This window comes from Cavia porcellus, unplaced genomic scaffold, assembly GCF_034190915.1.
Source record: "Cavia porcellus strain 051 isolate PalLab524CR breed Dunkin Hartley unplaced genomic scaffold, mCavPor4.1 scaffold_19, whole genome shotgun sequence".
Taxonomy (NCBI): domain Eukaryota; kingdom Metazoa; phylum Chordata; class Mammalia; order Rodentia; family Caviidae; genus Cavia; species Cavia porcellus.
In genome coordinates, this window is record NW_026947502.1 from 24,950,746 (window position 1) to 24,975,477 (window position 24,732).

The 24,732-nt window shown below is 36.2% G+C and overlaps 1 protein-coding gene across 1 annotated transcript in view; it reads left to right on the forward strand.

Annotated features, from left to right (window-relative positions):
* Positions 1-4,692, forward strand: part of Gabrp (gamma-aminobutyric acid type A receptor subunit pi) — a 28,554-nt gene extending 23,862 nt beyond the window's left edge. The window contains exon 10 of the mRNA XM_003473203.4: positions 1,512-4,692. Within this exon, the coding sequence (XP_003473251.1) occupies positions 1,512-1,814 (303 nt within the window). The 3' untranslated portion in view covers positions 1,815-4,692. The remainder of the gene's footprint in view (positions 1-1,511) is intronic.
* The last annotated feature ends 20,040 nt before the right edge of the window (positions 4,693-24,732 follow it).

Here is a 24,732-nt window from a genome sequence, read left to right on the forward strand (position 1 = left end):
TATTAAGAGATAGTGCCAGAATTCCAACCTAAATCTTCTTGGCTCCAAACTCTGATGCTTTATTCCTTCTTACAGGGACCAATGGGCCATCCTCTTAACTATTACTCTTTATGGCTCTGTGGAACCCTGGGGTTATTTGGAAACCAAATTTGATAGATATCAGCATGCTAATGCTCAAGTTCACATGCAAGAAAATGATAGGGAGCCAATACAGAATAGACTCCCAGTTTTAACCATGTGCGAGGATTATACTGAGTCTTGTAGCAAGGAAATGAGAAATCAGAATGCCCAAAAAAGTTGCTTTTCCCTTTGTGTTTGGCTATTGTGAAAAATGTTTCACATGGTCTTATTAACCAAGCACCAAAGGCATATGAACATGTGTACCAGCCAAAGAAGAAAATAGATTTTATTTATTTACTCCCCATAGGCTCTTTTAGGGAGAGGAAAAATGTTTAATTACTGTATATTCTAGAGTGGCAAAAGGGGATTGAGAGAACTACTAAGATCCTCTGCCAAAGACTCCACGAAGCTTTAACTTGCTGTGTGTACAACAGCTGGCGGACTGTGGAGTATTTGCTATATCCTAAATATCTACCAATATCTATTTTAGCCCATCCAGTAACAGAATGAAATGGGTACAGCTACTATCCTTATTTTACTATTAAGAAATCTGCCATTCAGAGAAGTGAAGTAATTCATCAAACACCCCATTCCTAATAAATAACTGGCCCCAAATCCAAACCACATTCTTTCCAACTTTATCACACTTTGCACATTCTGTGTCACCTCTACTATGCCAGAGAATGGCAACTCCCTAGAATTCTGAGGATATCCCTATGCCTTATTTGTGGGGCAAAGACCTCAAGACACAGCTGATTTCTATTATCTCTCATCATCAGCTGTTCCCCTCTCTCTGAGGGAACAGAGCAGAATGTCACCAAATACCTAATAAATGTTTTATGTAATTTACACCACTTACTCTTTCCATCAGTCTCATGAGGCAGGTATTAATATCATCACCATTTTACAGGCAAGGAAATCAAATGTTAAAAGGATTAAGGTGACTTGATTTTCACAAAAGTGAGACCGGGTGGGATTAGAGCCAGCTTTGTAACCAGAGCATTTGCTATTTAGCATGCAGTTCTGCATATCTTAAGAAGGTGATGATAAGGGGCTAGGGATTTAGCTCAGTGGCATAAGCACCTGCCTTTCAAGCAGGCAGTCGTGAGTTCGATCCCCAGCACCGATAAAAAGGAAAAAGACAAAAAAAAAAAAAAAGGAGAAGGTGGTGATTATCCTCTCCATCATACATGGTGGGGCCTTACAGACACAAACAGACTAGCAGCACCCCACATCTGGTTTACTAGTCTATTCTTGAAATTCTCAGTGTCTCTCTTTATTAAACTTAATTATTCAATATTTAAGCCTCTAAACTTTCCATTAGTTCATTACATACTTATTTATTTTGCTAAGTCAAGTCTTCCAAACTAATTACATTGTTTATGGACTAGGGGAAAGTGAAAGAAGCAGAAGAAGTCAATATTACTAACATCATCAACAGCTCCATTTCCAGCTTTAAACGGAAGATCAGCTTTGCCACCATTGAAATTTCTGGTGATAACGTTGATTATAGCAACTTGAGCATGAAAACCTGTGACAAGTTCAAGTTTGTCTTCCGAGAAAAGATAAGCAGGATCATTGATTACTTCACAATTCAAAACCCCAGCAATGTTGATCGATATTCTAAACTCCTGTTTCCGTTGATTTTTATGTTAGCCAATGTATTTTACTGGGCATACTACATGTATTTTTGAAGTGATGTTGGACTTCTGCATTACGTAAATCTTCAGCACAACAAAGAAATGATGTAAATTGTATTTTAGGTCAAGTGTGCACTACAGCCCAATGGTGCTACAAGTGGCTAAAATAATATCTAAGTGTTTTTCTGCAAAGAATTAACTTAATACCATTAGAAATTCTAAGTTGTGTAGAAGTCCTACAATTACAGGGTTTTGTAATGAAGCATCAGACCAATTCTGTTTCACCTTTATGAAGAATATCCTCTATGAATCCCAGGGCTACAAACCTATTCGGGGGTGACTGTTTGCTCGGTGGATCCCTGGTCGGCATTTACCTCACATAAAAAGTGAGAAGGAGAACACTATATCTACCAAGTATTCTTCAAGGGTCAGGGGTTATTTCTAAGTCATACATGAGCCACTCGAAGTAGTCATACAAACTATTCACTGTAACTCTGCAGTGCTTATAAAATTTATTACTGTCTATTTAGGGAGCAACGTTTTCCACTTTTGTTTTTAATTAAAATGGGATATGTGTTTGTGTCAATTCACCAATACTCAGCTCAATACCACAATGAGTTTTTAATAAGGAGCATTATTTAACACCACAGCCGAATTGTCAAGTTCCAATCAGTCCTATCATTGAAAAATCAAATGTGAATGAATAAAAAGTTAGTGGACCAATAATTGTTCTAAAACATAAATCCCTCGATTATAATAGATTCCCAAGATTGAAAGAACTCTGGGTTTTATTTCTCTTTGTCATTATGTACCCTTTAATAGTAAACAATGCAAAGTTATTTTTCTCACAGCAGGAATGGAAATGGAATGATAATCATTATTCTAGGAATCTTAATATGGACTGTTGCCATGAAGATTTACAGGATCACATTCATTTTCTAACTACATTTACTCACATACAAGTGAGGAACTAAAAGTACCAGATGGACACAGTCCATTTCTGATATTCTAACACAGAGAAACATTTTTGCTGGCAGCAAATTCCCCAAGAGGAGCTTTAATCTTGTGTCCTAATGACCAACAGTGATGCTTATTAGAGAACGGGATGCAGTTCCCAGGTAAAAGTGGCTTAACTCAAGTACATTTGGCCTGCTCAGATGCTCAGTCCTTCTTACGCTAGTTTGAATGGTTCATCTTGCATGAGAAGAATACTGGCGATGAGCCCTAATGTTCTGAATAACGGTGGGACACATCACAGAACATATCACAGGTTTCCCATGAGCTGCCTTCTGTAAGTCCAGCAGTCTCACCCTAATACAAGTTTGTCTCTTCCTCTGCTTCATGGCCAACCTCAGCCAAAAGCACAAAAAATGATAATCTATGAGTGTGCCAGGGAAAGGCTTCCATTTCAGACTCAATGATTTTAAAGGATCTTACTGTCTTCAACTTAGTTTCTTTTTCTAATAAATGCCCAGGTTACTCTTCCTTTCAGAAGTAAGTCATGGCTTTTAAAGATCACTTATTTTCTTTAACTTCCTGTATCCATACCCCAACCTCATCCTTTTGCCATTATATTTATCACAATTCAGTTTCTATGGGTTTGATCACTTGGCCTTTTAACACAATGTTTCTAATGGGAAGTGGGTTTAAAAGAGGTAGAATGCAGTTGAATGGTTCAATTATGTTTGTGATTTTTTTGGAAAAGTTTAAAAAATATGTATACTATAAAGCCTTATTGAAGTTATTATATAAGGATAACTATAAAGTTATAAAACTGTGAAATAAATACACCTTATTAGCTATTCATTATCTCAAGTGATTATCTATGTAACATGTGTAATAATGTCCCAATGGAAAAATATACATTATGTGCAAACTTCTCCATCCTCATGTTCTTTCATTCCACACAGCACACATACATACACATGCGTGCTCACAAACTCATTTATTCGGTCTTGTTTCCTACAGAGGAAATAGTAAATGCAAAAGACACAGGTGATATTTTTCTTTGATGCCTCTGCACTGCCTTGCAGTTAAACAACTGTAATGCAGTTGTTGCAGACAAACAACAGTAATGTCAAAAAATATAACAGATTCTCTTCTAAACCTTCTGTATTATTATGGAATTCCATTTTTCTTTCAGTGAATGATAGTGTCATAGAATAGCTTTTGAGAGAAAAAAATCTTTAAACTTTTTTATCTCTGCTTTTCATACAGGCTGCTACAACATTGGAGCCCTCAGTCAAAATTCCTAATATTCTAGATCTGGCCTGCATATCCTAGGTATCCAAAACAGTTCCAGGACTCACTTTGCTCAAAATATATTTCTTGGATGAAAATATAACCCATTCCAAGGACACAAAACTAGATGGGGGTTAAGAATATTCTAACTCATGGAAATACATTTTTTAATTATCATGTATTTAGAATAAGTAATAGTGTCAATATAGGGAGTTATGCAAATATAAGAATAGGTTCAATAACAAGTAATAACTAAATTTTCATTTGACATGAAATAGAGGGGGAAATGAGCATAGTAGAAAAGAGCTTGAGATTATAGTTGACCATAAGCTGAAAATGAGTAGGCAAAGCAGGAAAATACCATAGAAGAAGGGTACTGTATGGGATTTCACTATCCAGCAAGGACAGTGGGCAGTATAGTGATGTGAATATCGGGAGATCAACATTCAGATCAAAACATGCTCCTTCCTCAGTGTAATACATTATTCTTACATATGGAGAGCCATTCTTCTCACCTGCTGGCCCACAGTGAACCTTTGTCTCTTCTTGATACATTTATGACCAAAGATCATTGCTTTTTGAAACATACATTTTTAAAATTTACTCAATGTACAGGGAATTACACTCTAATACATTTATCAATGTAATTTATATCATATCAATGACAAGAAATATCCAATTAAATACTCGTTTTATCTATTTTTATTTTTAAATAAATTAAAATATATAATTTTTAAATATATAATTATGTATAATTTAGCTTTCTGTAAGGAGTTTAGATATATAATAGAGTGTAATATATTTGGGCTGAAAAATGATTGAGGCCAATTTTGGCTTTCACTTTTAAGAAGGCCATACAGAAAAAGGAAAAGAGAAAAATATGACAGAGGTGATTAAAATGATGAATATCTCCAGTGAGAAGGAGGTTTTGCACTTGGAAAAGGAGGGCTAAGAAATAGTGACCATCCTTATTAGATTTAAGAAAGATTTTGTACAAGGAACATGCTGTTTCAATTCATTTATTCACCTGAAGCAGGAAAATTTGGGAGGCTGTAAATGGAAGGAGATGGCTCTGGATACAAAAAGCTGATATACACAACATATAAATGAATGCTTAAGAATATTCCCAGTGGTGTAAGAAGTTCAGCTTCAGAGTGGTAATTTCAAATGATGGCGAGGCTGTGGAGAAAAAGGAATACTCCGCTGTTGGCGGGAGTGTAGACTGGTGTAGCCACTGTGGAAATCAGTATGAAGATTCCTCAGAAAGCTAGGATTGGAAGTCCCATTCAATTTAGCTATTCCTCTCCTGAGTATTTCCCAGAAAAATTGAAAAGATCATGTGTCAGCGATATACGTACAACCATGTTTATAGCAGTGCAATTTGTAATAGCTAAGTCTTGGAAATAACAAAAATACCCATCAACTGCAGAATGGATGAAAAAGATGTGATATTTTTATAAAATGGAATACTACTCAGCTATAAAAAGAATGCTCTCGAGGCTTCTATAGGTAAATGGAGACAACTTGAGATTATCTTCATAAGTGAAATAAATCAGATTCACATTTGTAGATATCATATTATTTCTCTAATATAAAAAATAATTTAAAAACTAAAAGTAATAAGATTCAAAATGTATAATAGATATTGAGATAATAAAAGGGAAAGAAAGTACTACAAAGGATGTAACTGTACATTTGTTTAAGCGTGCTAGATCGATAACCATACTACTAGGTTTTTGTTAGTTCATCAAACAGAATGGTTTGTATGGTTCTTGTTTGATTGCCCACTTTTTATGCTTTGATTTTGTGACTTGAGCAACTACTTCTAAGATAACAATAAGTAATGTATCAACTAGTGATTTCTTACTATTTTTTCAGTACTGTATTATTGCTACCTCTGTTTTGCTTTTTTCTCTAAATAAAAAAATGCTAATTTCTTCTCAGAGATTTGAAAGAGAATCATGTCATCCACAGTTTTCATTGACTTGGATGTGTTACAGCCCTTACCTTCCAAATACATTACTTTTAATCATACCTTTTCAAAAACTAGAGGAAAACAAATTCCATTTGGAAAACTAGAAAAGGGATCAGAACATTAAAAGTAAATTAATAATTACATGTTTGCCCAATGTCTCTGTGGCCTTTGAGGACATAGGAATTTACAATCAAGCCACTTCTTCACTAAGTGAAAACTAGCAACAGTTACCAAAAGGCCTTGGAGAGATGAGTGGTCCATATACATTATTCATGGCATGCTTTTATTTAGATAAGGCCAGGTGAATTTTACTGTGAAGGTCAAGAAATAGGATTCTGTATTTCATCATCTGAATCTCTATATTCATCTAGTAATTTCTCTCCCTGTAGTTAACATACTTTGAAGCTTAAAATATATAAACAATTGTGTAGGAAAAATATATATAATATCACAGATTGGAGATTGCTGTCCTCAGTCATTTTATAAGTTGGTCCCTGGCCAGCATCTGAGAACCTGGATTTTGGAAAGGTTCCCATCGTTCCCTAACTGGCTTAATGAGCCTAAATTATTTGAACAAATAAGGTGATTTTTATTAAACAATAGCTTTCCTTGTAGAGTCTGGAAATTTGTACTTTGTAGGTAGAGAGTACCTATATGACTATTCCTCAACAAATTCTTTGGCACTGAGTTCTGGTTAGCTTCTTGGCAAATATTAACCCATACATGTTGTCATGTGCTAGAGAAATTAAACACATCCTGGGTGACTCTGCATGGAGAAGACTCTTGGACTCTCATGCTCTGTTTCCTCTGAACTTCGTCCTATATTCTTCTTCCTTTTTCTGATTTTTTGTGGATACTTTTGCCATAATAAATCATAGCCATTTCTATAACTATATGCTATGTCCTGTAAATCCACCTAGCAGATCATCCAGCACTGGGGTTGTCTCGGGGACTTGCTCATGCATGCTTTGGAGTAGTGATTCCCAAACCTGGCTGATCATCAGGCTCAGATACAGCTGTGGAACAGCAGACCCTGGAGTCTCACCTCAGACTGTGGATTCAAGATTGTATTTTTCAAAGTCATTCAAATGTTTCTAGAAGAAAGCCAGCTGGGAAGACAGATGCCAAATACCTTGGTAAAAAACAAAACAGCTGCATAAAATTCTATTTTCAGAGGGAAGAGATAATATTGTATGTCTACTACCTGGAAGAGTCCAACTGAATATGGTTAGTGAATATGAATAATGTAGAAGGCAGGCAAAACACAAAATTGCTCCTGTCCCATTGAATCTTCTATGTTAGCGCCAAGAAGGAACAAAAAAATGACCATTTCCTGTATGACCAAAACATAACAAAAAGGCATCCAGTGATAAATGTGACGTTGAGAAGTGAAGTAGCAGGTACTGATGTCCTCTGCAACTCCCAGTGTTTGACACCTTAACAGTCAGGCAAATGAACTAAAAACTATTCCAGGTAAGCAAAACATTAGTCTCCATGCATCAAGAGTTTGGCTTAAACATGCCGCATAGGTAACTCTCAAGGTTAACTGTGGCTCCAAAGTTTTATTTACAGTACTCCCCGGAGAAAGAGGAAAGGACTTGACTGGGAAATGACATTAGCAAAGTTATTACATAAAAGGGAATCTGTAAATTCATACTCCTTTCTCCTCCGTAAGACTTCTTTCAATCTGACCCACCCACTTATTCTGTATCTGCACCATAGGCAAAAGCCTTTTGAATCTGGTTTGTATTATGCATATTGACTTGAGGATTAAGACACTTGTTTAATTTTCAAATATTAGAAAGAAATCTTGAAGCTGGCTTTTTAGGGTGACTTCTTATTGACATACTGAAAAATCAGAAAACATGGCCATATCCTCATAACAAAAAACAGAAATGTGGCATGACGGATGAATAGTTGGTTTCTAAGAGATTTCTCTTTAGAGGAAGTAGGTAAATATGTCCCTGATGGATTTTGCTTTTCAATAACAAGTTATTGAACCAATTCACCAAAATATATCTTGAAGAATCCAAAAACCCTCATTCATAAATCAAATCGTGTCTATGGAACAAAACAAAGGAAATAGGAGAGGATGACAGTAGAAAGTGATAACCACAAATATCACCAATAAAAGTTAGACTCATATGCTGTGGCATTTAAAGCCACAAACCTTAGAATGTAATAATAGAGTGAATTTTCAGAATGTAAAGAAGTCCCAAGAGAAATTATCCATTTAAAAGAATATGAGATGTACCTTTTCGGGGTTTGTATATTGCTTACATCCTAACAAAACATTCTAATCCATTTCACAGTGGGATTCAAAGGCAAATTCTCAACAAGGGAAATAGAACTTTGTTTTTTATCTACTCCTGTAGTAATTTAATATAATTTATCAAGTTATTTTTTTCATAAAGAATCCAGTTGCATACCCTTTCACACTTATCCCAAAAGACTAATCCAGTTTAATTTAGTGTAGGAGTTCAGAAATGAGAGTCAAGAGACCTAGATTCTGCCATTAACTTAATCTCCATTTGCCTAAGTTTCCTAATATGTCAAGTGGAACAAAAATATTTACCCTTTCTCTTTCACAGGCTTGTGATCAGGTTAAAAATTAGCTTATAAATATGAAAGTATTTTGGAAACATGTTTTGTAAGTCACACAAATGTGTCCTAATTAATTTGATCCATGATTATTTATGCATTACATACCCCGCGAAAACTGCATACAATTGGGAAGTAGCTGGTACAACATTAAATCCAAACAGACTGTGTAACACACTGATAAGTAAGGGTCAGAAACATCACAAGATATGTCAAAGGTCAAGTACAGTACACAGGCAGGACTAGAAGCTGACATGCTTCTTATTGATCACATTATTGCTCAAGCATTTCTGTGCATCTACTTTATATTCTGTCAAGGCAGGGGTAGCTGCTACATGACTACACTACCTTAGTGTAACAAAAAGCCACTTCCTCATCAAGATGTAATGGTATTATCTGTGACATATGTCTCAAAAATCCCTCTCAGTCTTTCAGCACTGCTTTACTCTAAAAATTCAATCCAGAGATACTCTTCATATCTCTGCTGCCAAATGGGCTCATTCTTCCCCATACAAGACTTTGAAAGACAATGTTTTAGCCCAAATAACCCAGTTTTTCACTTGTTAACTTTTAAAAGCCCTTGTAGAGGAAGTTACAAAAGCTGACGTTCTGCACGTATACACACATGTATGCGTACAATCTTTCACTATCATACTGCAAAAACTCAGCAAGAAGATCCTATTTTATTTCTGCAAAGGCAAAAGGCCTCAGAACATGACTCCAGCACCACACAAGTGACTGTTTTAAAATGTATTTATATGTACACACAATGCCTTCCATGACAATGAATTGTTTGCATTTATAAAGGTAAATTGTCTGTCCTGACACTATAAATGGTGGTAAAAGTATTTCAAATTATCTCCCATTTGCTTACTGTATTAACCAAGAGAGTACACAAAGGGCAATAAAGTTATATCTTTATCAGAAAAGCATACAGTGCTTTAGTAAGCACTATGCTATCATCCACTGTTGTCTGCTCAGAGTTATATAATGTTTTCCAAATAGAAGATAGGCATAAAATAACTTTTATGCAGTTTGCAGAAGTAAAATACTAAGAATAATCACCACAATACAGTCCAGCATTGGTTTTCTCATTTTGTTTCTTTCTGGATATTTTAGATGCATTTGATGTTATGAGTCACAAAAAAAGAACAGCAGTCCATGGTACTTAAATTCTAGTCAATAGCTACAACTTTTTAAGTGCCAGCCATATACTAAGTACCTCATCTGTGGCAACTCTTATCCTGCCTATAATCCCATAAGGCAAATGTTATTAACTATTTTGTAAATGAGGTAACAGTGACTTACTGAGATTAAGTGGCTGGTTCATGGTTTTACAGCTGGGAACTGGCAGGGCCAGGGTATGAACATAGGTGTACTTAACTTTAGAATCCATGCTCATCCACAACACCATTCTCCCTCATTCTTAGGAGCTGTTAGACGTCTCTAGTATCCAGACCCAAGACAGACAACAATATTGAAGAACAGCAAAAAAAAAAATAAGAAGAAGAAGAACTTTTCTCCTTTACCTTCTCACCTTAGAAATGTCCACTGGACTCTCCATCTTCAAAGCCAGTAATTTACACATTTGATTAAAAGAAGCAAATTGGCTGTGGGAGGAATTCAAGGAACGTACTGGAGAGGTGAGGTGCTGCAGCATTGAGCTGAGTCCACTTGGCTGGAAGCCTAGGCTCTGCCCATTGCCAGTTAATTGTGTGACCAGATTTAACCTCTTTGAACCTTATTTCCTTCACTGTAAAGTAGGGAAAAATCCTCCGGGGCTTCAGTGATGTAATACATGCAGTGCACACAACAATGCAAAGTGAGCCAGGTTTCAAGAATTTTGTTGCATGCTCAATAAATGTTAGCTCTTTTTTATTGGAAGTTTTGCTTGAAGGTTGCTGTATAAAAATAAATGACACATTATCAGTAAAAACAGAATGAAACTCACAGTTTCTGGTTTCACTGGTTTCTGTTGGCACCTAATAGCTCCTCCTCATCTCTTGATTTAAGAGAGCCTTAAAAACAAAGAGTGGATATCAAGCACTGGGTTTATATTTTCAAAAACAGATGCTCTTCTTTTATTGAGCTTAGTTAACACTAAAGGCTAGTCAGGCAGCCCAGAATGAAGCCTATTTGTTTCCTGCTGCCAGTTTAATTAGGAAATTAGTGCTACTAAGAGTAGGAAGATTTACTATCATTTCTAATTAACATATTAGCCTGTAAACTGCACACCCCGCACTTTCTTATTTTTACATAATAAAATTTTAACCCTCATTTATACCATTCAAGTCTTCTGTTTTAAAAAGTCCCAAAAGGGTTGCCAAAAATAAAATAATACCCTGGCTGTATGAGTATAGCTGAAGTGAGAAGCACCTCTGGGCAGGTCATCTACCGAAGGGAACCCTAACAGAATTTCAATCGTTCTGCTGATGGTTTAGTCCTAGAGAAAAATGCAGGTGGGCCAACTTTCTAGAGAAAGGAAGTTTGTTGTTTCACAGTTTTGGATGCTGAAAGTCCACATAGCATGGCTCTGGCAAGGGTATCCCATGGCTGTATTACATCATGGTGTGTGGAGTGGTAGGAGCACACGTGAGAAGATAAGATCACATCAAAAAACAGGAAGCAAGAGTGATTTGGGGAGTTGGACTCACCCTTAAACATCTTGTGGGAGCATGGAAGTTCCATGAGAGCCACTTTAAACCCTTCCAAGGCACTTTATTTAGCCACAGGATCTCACACCAGGCTCCACTCTCAAAGATGCCACTTCCCAACGCTGCCACACTGAGAACCAAGCCTTCAACACACAATCTTTTGGGAGACATACTTAACCTGTACACAAACCGTAGTGCAACTTTAAAACATTTACCTCAAGGTGAATGAAGAATGGCAGACATTTGGGAAGGGGAATGAGGCTATTGACTTTTAGGCATCCAAAACAGTTTTGCATTAAAAGTTAAGACTTACAGTTTCAGATAAGCCAAGCTAAACAAGTTTTTATGAGAGTTCACCAAATATCACCTACAGAAGTAGATCCTAAAAGAGTTGCTTTTAGGCTGAATTTTCCCTTCCCAAGGAAACCTTTATTCTTTCACCTTTTAAGGTTCAAGTCTTGATGTATCATACACTATAGCAGTAAATGCATGTGAGTAACTTATTTTAGAGACCCTCATATAGATTTTGGGATATACTGAGTTAGATTCTTTGGTAGAAACATCAATAAACAGAATTTGGGCACAAATACCTTTTGCAACCAGGGTTATTGAAGAAATGCAGCCTCTAATAAGAAAGTAACTAGTGTTTCTTAAAATATAGTTAACAAGACAAAAAGTACACAAAAAATAAGAGCTGCTCTTTTACGTTTTAAAGCCCATAATAGACACTGTAGCATGATATGACAAGAGTTTACACGTGAAACCTGATGAACCCGAGAAGAGTCTAGGTCAAAGCAAGACAGAACCCCACACTTAGTGGTTCATGCTTTGAAAAGAAATACTAATTATCATGGTGACCTGAACAGTTACTCATCAGAATCTCAACCACTTCCCCCACCACAATAATTTAATTATGTGCATTGGTTTGCAACGGCTGCCATAATGAAGACTGGATGACTCAAACAACGTAAATAAATTGTCTCACAATTCTAAAAACCAGACATCCAAGATGAAGGGGTTGGCAGGATTGGTTTCTTCTGAGACATGCCTCTTTTACTTTCAGATGCCCTTCTCTTCCTATGTCTTCGTATGTGATCTTCTCTGTGTTTGTATCTGTGTCCAAATTTCCTCTTTTGATAAGGACAACAGTGATACTGGACAAGGAACTCAAATGATCTACTTTAACTTAATTACCTCTTTGAAGACTCTGTCTCCAAATTCAGGCACATTCTGAGGTGCTAACAAGGAGTAGGATTTTAACCTACAAATGTAGAGCAAGGGAAGGGAAGGATTAGAAATGACACAGTTCACTCCACAACACCGGAATAACTCCTCTCACTGGCCTTCCAAAAGGGCAAGGGTTTACTCAACTCTGTTCAACTTTCTGCATTGTGAAAACAAACAAACAAAAAATTAAACCTTCTGCTATGTGCGAAACTCATTTTCTGCCCAACTTTTCTCCAACTGCTCTTGCTCTGTCTAAGAGAACCTCTCTACTCGGGTCTTTTTATATCATAAACCTTTTTTTTTTTTTTTTTTTTTTTTTTATGAGAGCTGTGTCAACACAGTGCTTCCCTGTTACTTCCCAGCACCCACGCTGAAACAGTCGTTGTTATACCTAACCTACCTTTTTCCGGTAACTTACCTGGCTGTCAAGGATCTCCTATTAAACATTAAAAGGTTTAACACCCATAGAACCCAAAGATCTCCACCACTGGGATTAAAATAGGGAAAACTTTCTTTCACAACTGAGGCAAAGGAAGTCCTCTCACAATTTGGTGGAGGTTTACAAAGCCGGGGACAGCAATTTGCTAGCAGACTTCAACACCTAACACGGCTAGAAATAGTGTCTTTAAACTGTGAAGAATGGACTTGACCAGATTGCCTCAAAATTGGGACCTGACTGGAAAGCATGGCAAGGTGTTTGTTTTCTGTGATAGAAAACAGGGGACCTTTTTCCCCTTTTTAATTACATCATTATGTGATAGAAGTCATTAGGTGAAAGAAAAGTTGCTTTTTTATATACCTGACCTTCTGATAGCCTATATGTTTTAGAAACAGATCACTTTCTAATGAGACTTTTTGTAATAAAGCTTTCATTGCTTTGAAAAAATATTAACTTTTGCAGTTCTTCCGGGTAGTTCCAACTGACCCTGCAGTTATAGTTACAATATCCTAAAGATTTAGCTTCTCAGTAATAATGGGTAAGAGCCTTAGCATTGCCACAGGCCAAAACTATATTATTTGAAATGAAACCTCTCATAAATATCCAACTATGAAGTCACTATCTATCAACTGCTGTTATATAAACAGGACAGAGCTAAATCTCCCTCCCATCTGCCAATATCAGAGCTGCGACAAAGAATGATTTTGTGTCCAGGACTCACAAATTAAACAAGATCTTTCTCTGTGAGCCAAATCTGGAAAGCAAGTTTGGTGAGGGTGGGTGCATGAGGTGTTCAAGCAAGGTGACCTGGTCGGCCTGAATTCTCCATACCTTTCCCTTTGCTGAAACTGTACACCTTCCTTAGCCTCCATAGCTTCTTTCTGGACAGTGTAAGACGTGACCAACTGTTTATGAAGAAATCTGCAACCCAGAGAAGCCCCCTCTGATTTCTCTTCCACAGCATCCTCCTTGCCCTTGCAATAGAGCCAAGCCCCGAACTTCCAATGCCAAACCGAAGGCTTATTCCTCCTAAGAAGTTTCCCTGATTTTCCCTCATTCTACTCACCCTTGATTCACTGTAGTTCTGCTTAATTCCATCGAGAGGTGAATGGGCCACACTTTGAGAAACACTTCTCTAAGCATTGTAGAACCATGAATAAGAATGTGCTTTTAAGAGCTGGGCATGGTGGCATGTGCCTGTGATTCTACCACTTGAGAGACTGAGGCAGGAGGATCACAGTGAGTTCAAAGTCAACCCAGACTACATAGAGAGTTCAAGGCTATTGCAAACTACAAAGTGAGACTCTGTCCCAAAAAACAAAAAACAAAAAGCAAACAACAACAACAACCAAAAGAATGTGCTCTTAAGAGCAAACAACACTTGTTATTTATCTTTTTACATACTCTATTTCGGGGTCTGGCATGTGACAGTCGTATAACATGTATGTGATAATCTGAGCTCAAACCATGAATTTTTTTTTTGAGTTTAAAATTTTTAAATAGGGAAATACCATGATTTTGATTTTAGAAAGTGAATACAATATTCACCCTGGAGGATATATATTCCATGACCCACATTAAATGCCTGAAACCATGGATACTACCAAATCTGATATATACTAATTTTTCCCATACATGCATATCTATGATAAAGTTTATGGACTTGATTTTGGATGTCAAGTCTCCAGAACTGTGAGAGAATTAATTTCTTTTGTTTTACCTAGTCTGTGTTTCTGTGATAGAGCAGCCCTAGAAGACTAATATGTTTAGTTTTCTTGTAACACATTTACTTCATATCAAATAACTGCATTATTTTTATCTTCTCACCTGTGGTGCTGAGCTCGGTGGCAGGTACTTAGCAAACTCTCAATAGGTATCTGCTAAATAAGTGGAAGAATGAATGGACCGTTTACTCTGCTTGAGCACAGGGCATCTTCCAAACAACATCACTTTTGAAAACTGGAGCGTAGACTGACTGGCATACCCATGCCAGAGAAAGTTTATCTTCTTCCCACGGGAGGGAAAAGGAAACCAACACTATGGTTCTTTCTGCAGCAAACATGATTTGGAAAAACAGAATGTTACAGAGGCAACCCCCGCAGCACAAATCTGTGGTATTTTCCAGATCTCTCAAACACATTTAATTCTGCACATGGAAAATAATGGCATCATTATTTAATCCAAAATACAATAACAACAATAGATTGCTCATGTGGGTGCATAAGTCCCCTGCAGAGAATTTAATATGCATTTTTGCTTTACCCACATATACAGTCAAGGCTGTGTGAGCAGGAGCCAGTGCATACTTCTGGCCTGTGAAGAGAAAATGTGGAGGCCCAATACCAGAAGAGGGGAAGACAATGAAAGCCCAAGGGTATAGCTGTGACTCCACTTAAGACTAATGCATATCTTCATTTCAGTCCTCAGCAATAATCTAAAGAAATATCTGATGCTGCTGAAAGACTGCTGTCATCCCCGGTAGATACTCATCAATTATTATTAAGTATTGAGCAGTTCAGGTCAAGATATAATGTGCCTGAGAAAAACTATGGCACCTCCTTTTAATCTTGCGTAGAAAACAATTAAAGTATATAAAGCACATTATTAAAATATGTAAAATTTATAATTTAATTATAAGATTGCATAGCTTTATGATCTAATAGTTCTGCTGTATTTTGCATATTAGTGAACAATTGCTTTCTTAAAGCACACAGTAGAATCATTTACTTGATGCTGGAGAATAAGTTAATTATGGATTCCCTGTATATGACTAATGGATTTAATAATCACTTTACTGTAGAATTAACTTATACTTCCCTGTGCTTATAGCACTAATGATGATATTCATAAAAGTTATATTTTTTAAAAATGGAAGATTGGCACAAAAAGAGAAACCAATGTACAACTTAGTTTTAGAACCAGCAATTCTAAACAGATAGTTCAAAGCCATCAAGGCCCTCACCTTGCTCTGTAATAAATCATACACATCCTCTCCACCCCCCACCCCCGCCACCAACCCTGCCTCCATTGGCTTTATTAAGGGAATTTATTTTATTTAAGGGAAGACGAAATGCTTGCCAGATGCATTTAGTGAAGCTCCTGATTTTTTAACCCCCGGTTGTGGATTACAATGAGGATTCTTCACTTACATGCACTTTGCGGAGCACTGGGAAGCCCCATAGGTCCTCAGATCCCATTGGGATGCTCCAGGTCTTCTGTTTGCCCTAGTTTCTTCTGCTGCAGCCATTCACTTTCCTCCTTCAGCCAGAACGACACTAGTGGAAGAAGCAGGATGTTCTTTGTTTAAGGAGGGCAGTCCCTGGCATTGTGTTTCCCATCTTTTACCCATCATCGTATAAGTCCTCTGTCATCACCATCATCTGAGTCATGTTCCTCATGGAATTTAATAATAGAAGCTTAGATTTTATTTCCAGCTCTACTAGTTTACTAGAAAGAGGCAATCTTGTGTAGGTCATTAAATCTCTCCAAACCTATTTTTCAAGTTCTAAAATGGAAAACTTCTTTCTGGCTCTGAATGTGGATATTCACTATCAAGTCCTAAATACAGTTAGTATATCGTTATGGTGTCCTTCTTATCCCATCTGGCATCACTGAGTCTCCCATCAAATACTCTTCTGTTTCTGGCTGGAAGAGTTAAAAAACTAATTAAAGCTTCCACTTTGGTATATTGTATGGAAATATTCACAAAGCATATGCTTATTTAATATATGCAGATGAATTAATTTGTTTGCTTTTTGTGCTGGGGAATCAAACCTGAGACCTCACACAAGCCAGGCAAGCATGTTATCACTCTATAGAGCTACAGCCCTATCCTAGGAAGACTAAAATTGTTAATTCACTCCCTGAGGACCTGAGGCATTTTCATTTCCTTAAGGTCAGAAACCTATAGCAGTATCTGCACCCTGGAATCCTTTTTCTCCAACTCACACTCCTCCACCGATGGCTCCCTGCAAAAGTTACTGCTGGGTGGGCAAAGTCATAATTGCTAACCCTAACCCTAATCCTAACCCTAGGAAATTGTGCTAACCACTAGCAGGGACTCAGAAGACCTAAAGCCACCATTACTGCCCCCTCTGCTATCTTCTCCAAGGTGCAGAATACCTGTCACCCTTCCTGACTGCACTGCAGGAGTAAAATAAACTTTTTAAAAAATAAATAAAATACTGAATTTCTTTGACAAGAAAGAAATTCACAAATTTTACCTTTGTTTTATTCATAACCTATAGAATATACTAAAAGGAATTTCCTGAGCTACATTTTCAAGATTTCATTCAAGCCCTCCTTGGCTAATTAAAATGTAGTAGGTCTACATGTTATGATCCCTTTTAATATTTAAGTTTTCTCTATTTCTTAATGAACTTTATTTATGGTATACATTTTCCCCACAGCCCTACTCCTGGACCATCATCTAGCCACTCTGTAGCAATTGGGGTGATATGTTAACAGTCTGTGTGTTCATTTAAAAAATACTCAGGATACTTCTTGAAATTCATTTTTCTTATTAAAGTATGTAACTTCACAAACCCTTTTTCTAACTATATTCCCTTTTCTCTTTATTCATGACCTCTAGCTTTCAACCTGAAACAATATTTCTATGACCACAGTGTGCATATAGTATCACCTGGGGATCATGTTCAAGGGTACATCTTCCGCCTCCATCTGTCTCGATTTCATTCTATTTCAACCTTATGTTTCCTTTGCCTTTTCCAACCTGTTCCTCAAGCAGCAAACTAAATACATTAAATGTTACATGAGTATCACCGCTCCTCTGATTTTTCAGGTGTCTTTTGCCTTTCAAATGTTAATACCTAAAATGCCTTAGATTTATATACCCCATCATGCCTTACAAAAGGGCCAGTGTGCACTTATTTCATAAAAATGAGTCATGTCTAGAGAAAGAGAGAGTGATAGAGTGGAGAGAGTAGATGGACTTTGAAGTGAGATTCACCTGGGTACAAATTCTGGCTCGGCTAATAATTCAATGTTGGGGAAATTATTATTTAGACTTTTTGTTTATATTTTTCACCTGTCAAATGAGGTGTATAAATGGCTACATCATGAGCTACCTGTTTAAGTTAAGCTTGGGGTTGTGAGATTTCAAAGGAAACTGACTAGCCATGACTTGGCACCCAGAAGACACTTTTAGTGTGTGTTCCCCTAGGCTCACATCCAGCTGTTTCCTCTAATCCTACTTCACTGAGCCTGGATCGATTTCACCTCTCTCTGTCCTGTGATCACTGTCCTTGTGTAAAGTAGCAAATGACATCAAACACTAGTTTTTCTTATCTAGCTCCAAATATTTCCAATTTTTCTATAAAACCTGCTACTTTTGTACAGCATGCAGCGGTATTTGACACCTAGTTTTCAAGTGATCAAACAAGACATGATGACAAATCTAAGAAAAATGATACCGAGCTCTTAAAACCAAAATCAATTCCCTTTCCTCTCTCTTCCTTGTGCTTCTCTCTTTTCCCTCTTTTATCTTACTTCATCTATCATATTTAGACAGAAATCCATATGTCTAGTTTATATCACAGTTTCTCAGGCAACATCCAGGCCACTTAGCAAGACTCTAAAGCAAGCCAATATAATATTATGCTCTGAGTAATAGTCAGCCAAAGGTTACAATGCCAAAGTCAATTATTGTAAGAGAACTTACTTTTACTATAATTATTGATCACCATGAGCTAATTTTTAAAAAGCTGCTATTTATTAAGTGTCTCTTTCTCTCCCTAGAAGCTTTTTATATATGTATCATTTCAATCTCATCACAACTGTCATGGTTTATATCTAGATATCCCCCCAAAGCCTCATGCACTCATAACTGGGGCTTTTGGGAGTAATCAAATTATGAGTGTGTGATACTGGATTAGTCCACTGATTCATTTAGTGTAGATCTGGGTAATGGGTTTACTGAAGAGGTAAGATCCACTCAAGGTGTAGATGTCACCAGCCAATAGGCTTGCAGCCCAGATGTAATAAAAAGGGAAAGAAAAAGGAAGGCTTCCTGCTTCCTGCCTGCCACGCCCATCTGCTATGCTGCATTGCCATGGAAATTGACTGCCTGGAAATTGACACCTCTACAACCTGTGAGCTTAAATAAGCTTTCCTCCTTTAACTTCTGGGGGTCAGATATTTTGTCCCAAGATTTAGAAAACAACGAAGACAACAATGTTGCAACATACTTGAAAGGGTTTTGGCCCAGATAGGACACTGTAGCCAGGAAACCCACAACCGGAAGCAGGAAGCCCCATCTCCCCTGCCCCTAGGAAGTTACCTGTGACGCCATCTTCCCGCCCCTGGAAATTTACATATGGCACCAAACCTAGGACCAATGGGCTACCTGTGTATCCCTAATGCCCGCCTTAGGTTCCACCCCAAACCGAGGCTATTTAAAGGCCCCCATGCCACGTGTCCCACAGAGAGATCGCCAGACGCCAGCGGTGGGGGTCATCTCTCTCCGTGTTCTCAGAATAAAGGCCGCTTTTTATTTTATATTTCTCATCTTTTGTTAATATTTTTCATCTTTTGGAAATAACCCTAGCAATACTTACCATTTTTAAGAGAAAATCTGAGATCAGTTTTCTGAAATCACCAAAGGTCACCAACTGGTGAAATGTAGAGCCAAAATTCAAACAAAGCTATAAGTGATTATTTGTTTTTTCACTAGTAGTTTTAATTTAAAATTTTCATTTACTCAAGTAATACGCACATGAAATGAAGGCTATATCTCCTACAGAGGTCAGTTTCTCCATAGAGTTCCCCAGTTTCTTGGTTGAGAGGTAAAACCTGACTACCAGCACTCTGGGAGCCCAGAAGGAAAATAGGCCTGAGGTTTCCCTGTTCAGTAGGTTATAGACACTGACTTAATCTCCTGGTACAGCATCTTGCCCCTGGCCACAAGAGAGTAAATCTTACAGATTTTAAATCACGTTTTTTCTTTTTTTATTTTTAATGAGCTACCTGCAAAGGGCTATTGCTTTTCCTATACAGTCATTTTCAAAGCATCTGTTTTCATTTCTGTTCCACAACACTATCTCCATAGGTGGAAAGGAGGACAGGAGGAAGGAAGAAGGAAGGAAAGAAGGAAGGAAGGAAGGAAGGAAGGAAGGAAGGAAGGAAGGAAGGAAGGAAGGGAAATCATTTCTTAAAAGAATTTTCTATCATGCATGATAATAAGCTTCATATTTTACATAATTTTTCTTCATTAATACTTTTTTTGGCTTCACTGTTAGGTGATAAAGAACAATTGTATTTTGACATAATAGCTGTCTTGAGATTTGGCTTCCAGAACCATCCAAGAGGCAAAATTACAATTCCACTGTCAAGTGTATAGTTTATTTTAAGCACAAAATCTGTTCTTATAAAAATTGCATCCCACAATAACATTTGTGGATTTTTAAATATTCTATTTAGCTTTTCTAGACTTGGAATTGGATATCAATACTGGCTTAAAATTATCTATGGCAGACGTTTAAATGTTTTGGAAGAGAAAGTAGAGGGAGAAGAAACGATGAAATAGGGACTTCTTTCTTTTGGCTTAAAGCCAACCATTCAAGGCTGGTATTGACTGCCTGGAAAATGAAGTCTCTGCTGAACATTTGCAGTGTTTGTAGGCCAGGTACATGTAGCTTACGATTTGCAAAGTTTCCCCACTTTGCATCATAAGCACTGGTTGAAATTATTCAGGGAGGTATGACAGCTATAGAGAATATGATTGAGACTCTGGTCCTAGCCTACAAACTCCTTGTCCAAGATTATGTTGGACTGATGCAGCTGCTACTTGAAACCTGGGAATGTGAATGGATGCAGCCATGTTCATGGTTGGTATGGACACAACCTGGCATAGTCCTGAAAGCAGAGGTGCTGACAAATGGAGAAACCCTGAGCTATGGTGCATTTGGACAAACCAGGAACCATCTGACTGTCCAAAGAAAAAAACCTATAGGAATGCCTACTCATTTAAAGAGCTAAAGACCACCAACTCTTTCACAGATGAGTTTGAAACAGAAAGCACTTTGTGATTCAAGTGATACAGATGCAATGAAATACTTAAATAATAAAAGATACAATCTCCTATATGCTTTTCTGTTTCTAACCTTGACTATAAGTTAAAATAATGTAAAGGTCTAGTGTCTATTTTGTGGTCATAATATGACTCAATTTTTGGTTATTCTGGCTTCAGAAGAAATAAAATATTCTGGTGTTGTCCAGGGTTTGATTCAGTGCTCCAGTTAAAATTAGAATGGAAAAAAATGAACTGTAATAGGGTACAAATGTGACTATCAAGCAATAGCAAATGTTACTTTTGTATATTTCATAACAATAACAGGATTTTCTGTACCTCTTCTACAATTAGCATGCAAAGTCACTTAAACTTTAATGATACCTAAATGGAATTAAAAGTAATAAAAAAGATAATAGGTTAAAACTTCAACAAATATGAATTATGTCTGTTCTGAATTTACATTTTTAAAATTATGGATACTATACATAATTATTTGAAAGAAATTTTACTTTGGTGAAAAAGTTTAAAACTTGCATCCTCTGAAGAAACCACATGCCTATAGGTTGTAAATCTATATTACTTGATTAGTGAGTGAGTAGAAAAGACTTGCTATGTCAATGGGAAATAATTTACATTAATTTTGGTGTACTAAAAAGCTATAACAAGACAAAATAAAGTTCTTGTAAGGCTGCATTTTCTTTGACAGGATAAAACAGCCAAGGTAAACATAAAAATACTCTACTCACTGGGAAAGATGAAGAAAAATAAAGCAATTATATCAGCAACTTTCACATGGAGCGTTTTACAGCCCTGTATTAATATAATTCATTCTTCAAAAATAAGTAGCTCCTATTTCTTATAGAAGCCCTAACACATGCTCTGTGATGTTCTGAACTGCTTATTAAACACTTTAAGAATTGTTCTGGAGAGAACTGTTAATAAACAGGGTAAGCTCAACAGTTAGCTCAGTTTCTAGCCTAACACCTAACACTAGACGTTATCACATGTGTACTCTATGAGGCATACATATTTAGAATAAGATAAATCCACCTAGTTTTCAGAAGTTCATTGGTATAAGTTTTGCTACTATGTTTCTTTTGATCAGTAAAAATTTGATGTCTCAGGAAGATGACTTCCAGAATGAACTAAGACTTTACCAGCAATATCCTACTATGATAATGTGAACCCATTTTGATATAATGTTAGGATTCTATGACTGGGTGTACAGGTTTTGCAAAGGATTGAGGTACCGGTGTACTAAAATACCTTAGTATACCTTAGTAGTAAGAATGTTTGTGCTTTAAGATTCATGTGTTCAAAACAATAGCTCCAATCAATAGTTCCAATCAACATTGTATTCTATTCTAAATCAGAAACATGTGTTATTTTCTTCAGAGTGATAGAATGTGACATAGCTCTGATATTATTGTCATATTTATTGTTAATGATTACTCATTAAACGAAATTCTCCCTCCAGTGTCCACTTATTCTTTAAATTTTAAACTTATTGTGGCTCTTCTATTATCAGCTTAAAAACATCACTGCTAGTTTTCAGAAATCTTTTATACCTTTTATGTCCATTGATTCATAATTTCTCAGTATAATTTTTTATTTCCTTATGCCGAAAAGATGAGTCTAAATGACTGGTGGGTATCAATTATTTAGGAGAAAAGAATCTTTCCATTCTTGATTTGGTTAACTTCTCCACACTTTCATTTCTACATAGACAATAATAGCACTATTTGAAGTCAAAGTAGAGGAAAATGTACGCAGTGAATAGGATTTTTTTTTAGAATCTTGTGGTAAGCCTTTAAAAAATCACATTTATAAAAATATAGTTAACCAGTACTCTGATAATTTATGTTAATACCATCCTGTATTGGTTTGGATTCACATTCTTTGCAAAATGATCAATTTACCAATGTAATTATGATTTTCCTGCATTTATATAAAATAATTTAAAGTTAATCATACACATATTGGCAACAAATGTTGAAATCCTTAAAAAATATTTTCAAAGCTGTATTTTACTTAAACATGACTCAGTGTCTTGAGCTAATGATACAAACCTAATGTAGTTTAACAGTCCAGTGGGTCCAATTTTCTTTAGGGTTTTGGCAGATATGTACTAAGATAGATGGAGTCTTTTTACTTTTTCATGCTGAGCTATAGAAAATCTGTGAAACATTTGTGGACAAGACAGGTAGATTTATCACAAGTGATTCGAACACAAGTTATAGTGAGTATATTAACTTTGTAAGATATAGCAAAATTAAAGGACCAGCCCCATAGATTATTAGCTAAAGTAATGAAGTCAGTATCAGTTTACTCTATCCTAGAGTAGAGTGATTTGTAGGGAATTCAGAATATAAAAAATTTAGCTTTGATTCATTTAAGCAAAGAATAGGTCGTTATTTTTAGCAATCAAAAAATACTCCCAAAAGAGGGGGAAAAAAAACAAAAGAAAACTATTGCTAAATATTTGGAACTTTTAGCACCAGTGAGGACAAAAACTTTGGTGACTCAGAGAACTAAGCTAACATCTGGCCCTTATGAATTTCTTGACATAAACTATACTCCCCAAAGTTGAGAAACAATTTAACATCAGCCTACTTTTGTTTTATTTCTTTTTTTATTAATAAAGAGGGTAAAATTAAACAGAACAAAGCAGATCATAAGATAACAATGTAAGAGATACAGATTTCAAAGCAAGACTACCAGAGATCTTCACTCTCTATCATATTGTCTCTGGTTTTCTTCCAAACAGTTGTCCATATTTTCACACACAATGAATTCATACAAAACAAAGTAGTATAGAACTGATCAGAACAGAATGATGAGGCAGTTTAGGTCTTCAAGACCAGACAATAGGGAAGCCAACAATGGCAGCCATAATGGCGCTTATTCTCTTCAAAGTAGCTGTCCATACCTTCACGTATGTTGAAATTAAACAAAACAAAATATCCTATTTATTTCTTGTTGGATGTGGATAATCTAATATATTCAAGGACCAAATATAGTAATTTTGCCCTTGAAAAGGGAAATTTATGTGATTTTACATGTTTTATTGGTGCCTTTGGCCTGGAAATTCCTGCTTTCCCAGTCAAAAGGAATGATTCCTGTTAAATTGACTGGTGTCCTATTCTGATACCCTGAGATTAGTACTAGTGAAAAAAAATTTAATAAGAAATAGAAGCTATGGAATATAAAATTTATAAAAGGAAACAACCTTCATAGGATCATGGCAGTCATGAAATAATTATAGAATGCCATCTCTTATAATTTCTACGTTGATTATAATAAATAAATAGTTATATAAACAGGTAAGACAATTCACATAGTTGGATTAAATGTAGCTTTTTTTAACCCTAGGCCATCACAAAGTCGATTTCCAAAGATATTATATCACTTGAGATAAAATTGAGCTATGTAGCATTGATTTGCATTATCTTCAGAAAGAATTTTTAGTACACATAAATATTAATTAAATATATATGTGCTTATATTTTGAATGTTATACTCTAAATGGATAAAATTTGCTTTGAGGTAAGTGACAGAAGTGTGGGCATTTTTAATGTGATTCTTTAAAGTAAAAATATCCCAGAAATAGAATTTACTGTATTCTTCACTATATCTCTTTTCTGATTAAAGCATCTGTTTTAGATTTAGTTCCATCATTAAAATGAAATTATAAACCTAGTTATAATACAGGGATCAAATTGTGTAATGGAAAAATATTTTCTTTACAGATGGACAAACCTTGTTTAAATTTGGGCTCTCTCACTTAAGATACAGCTGACCTAGGG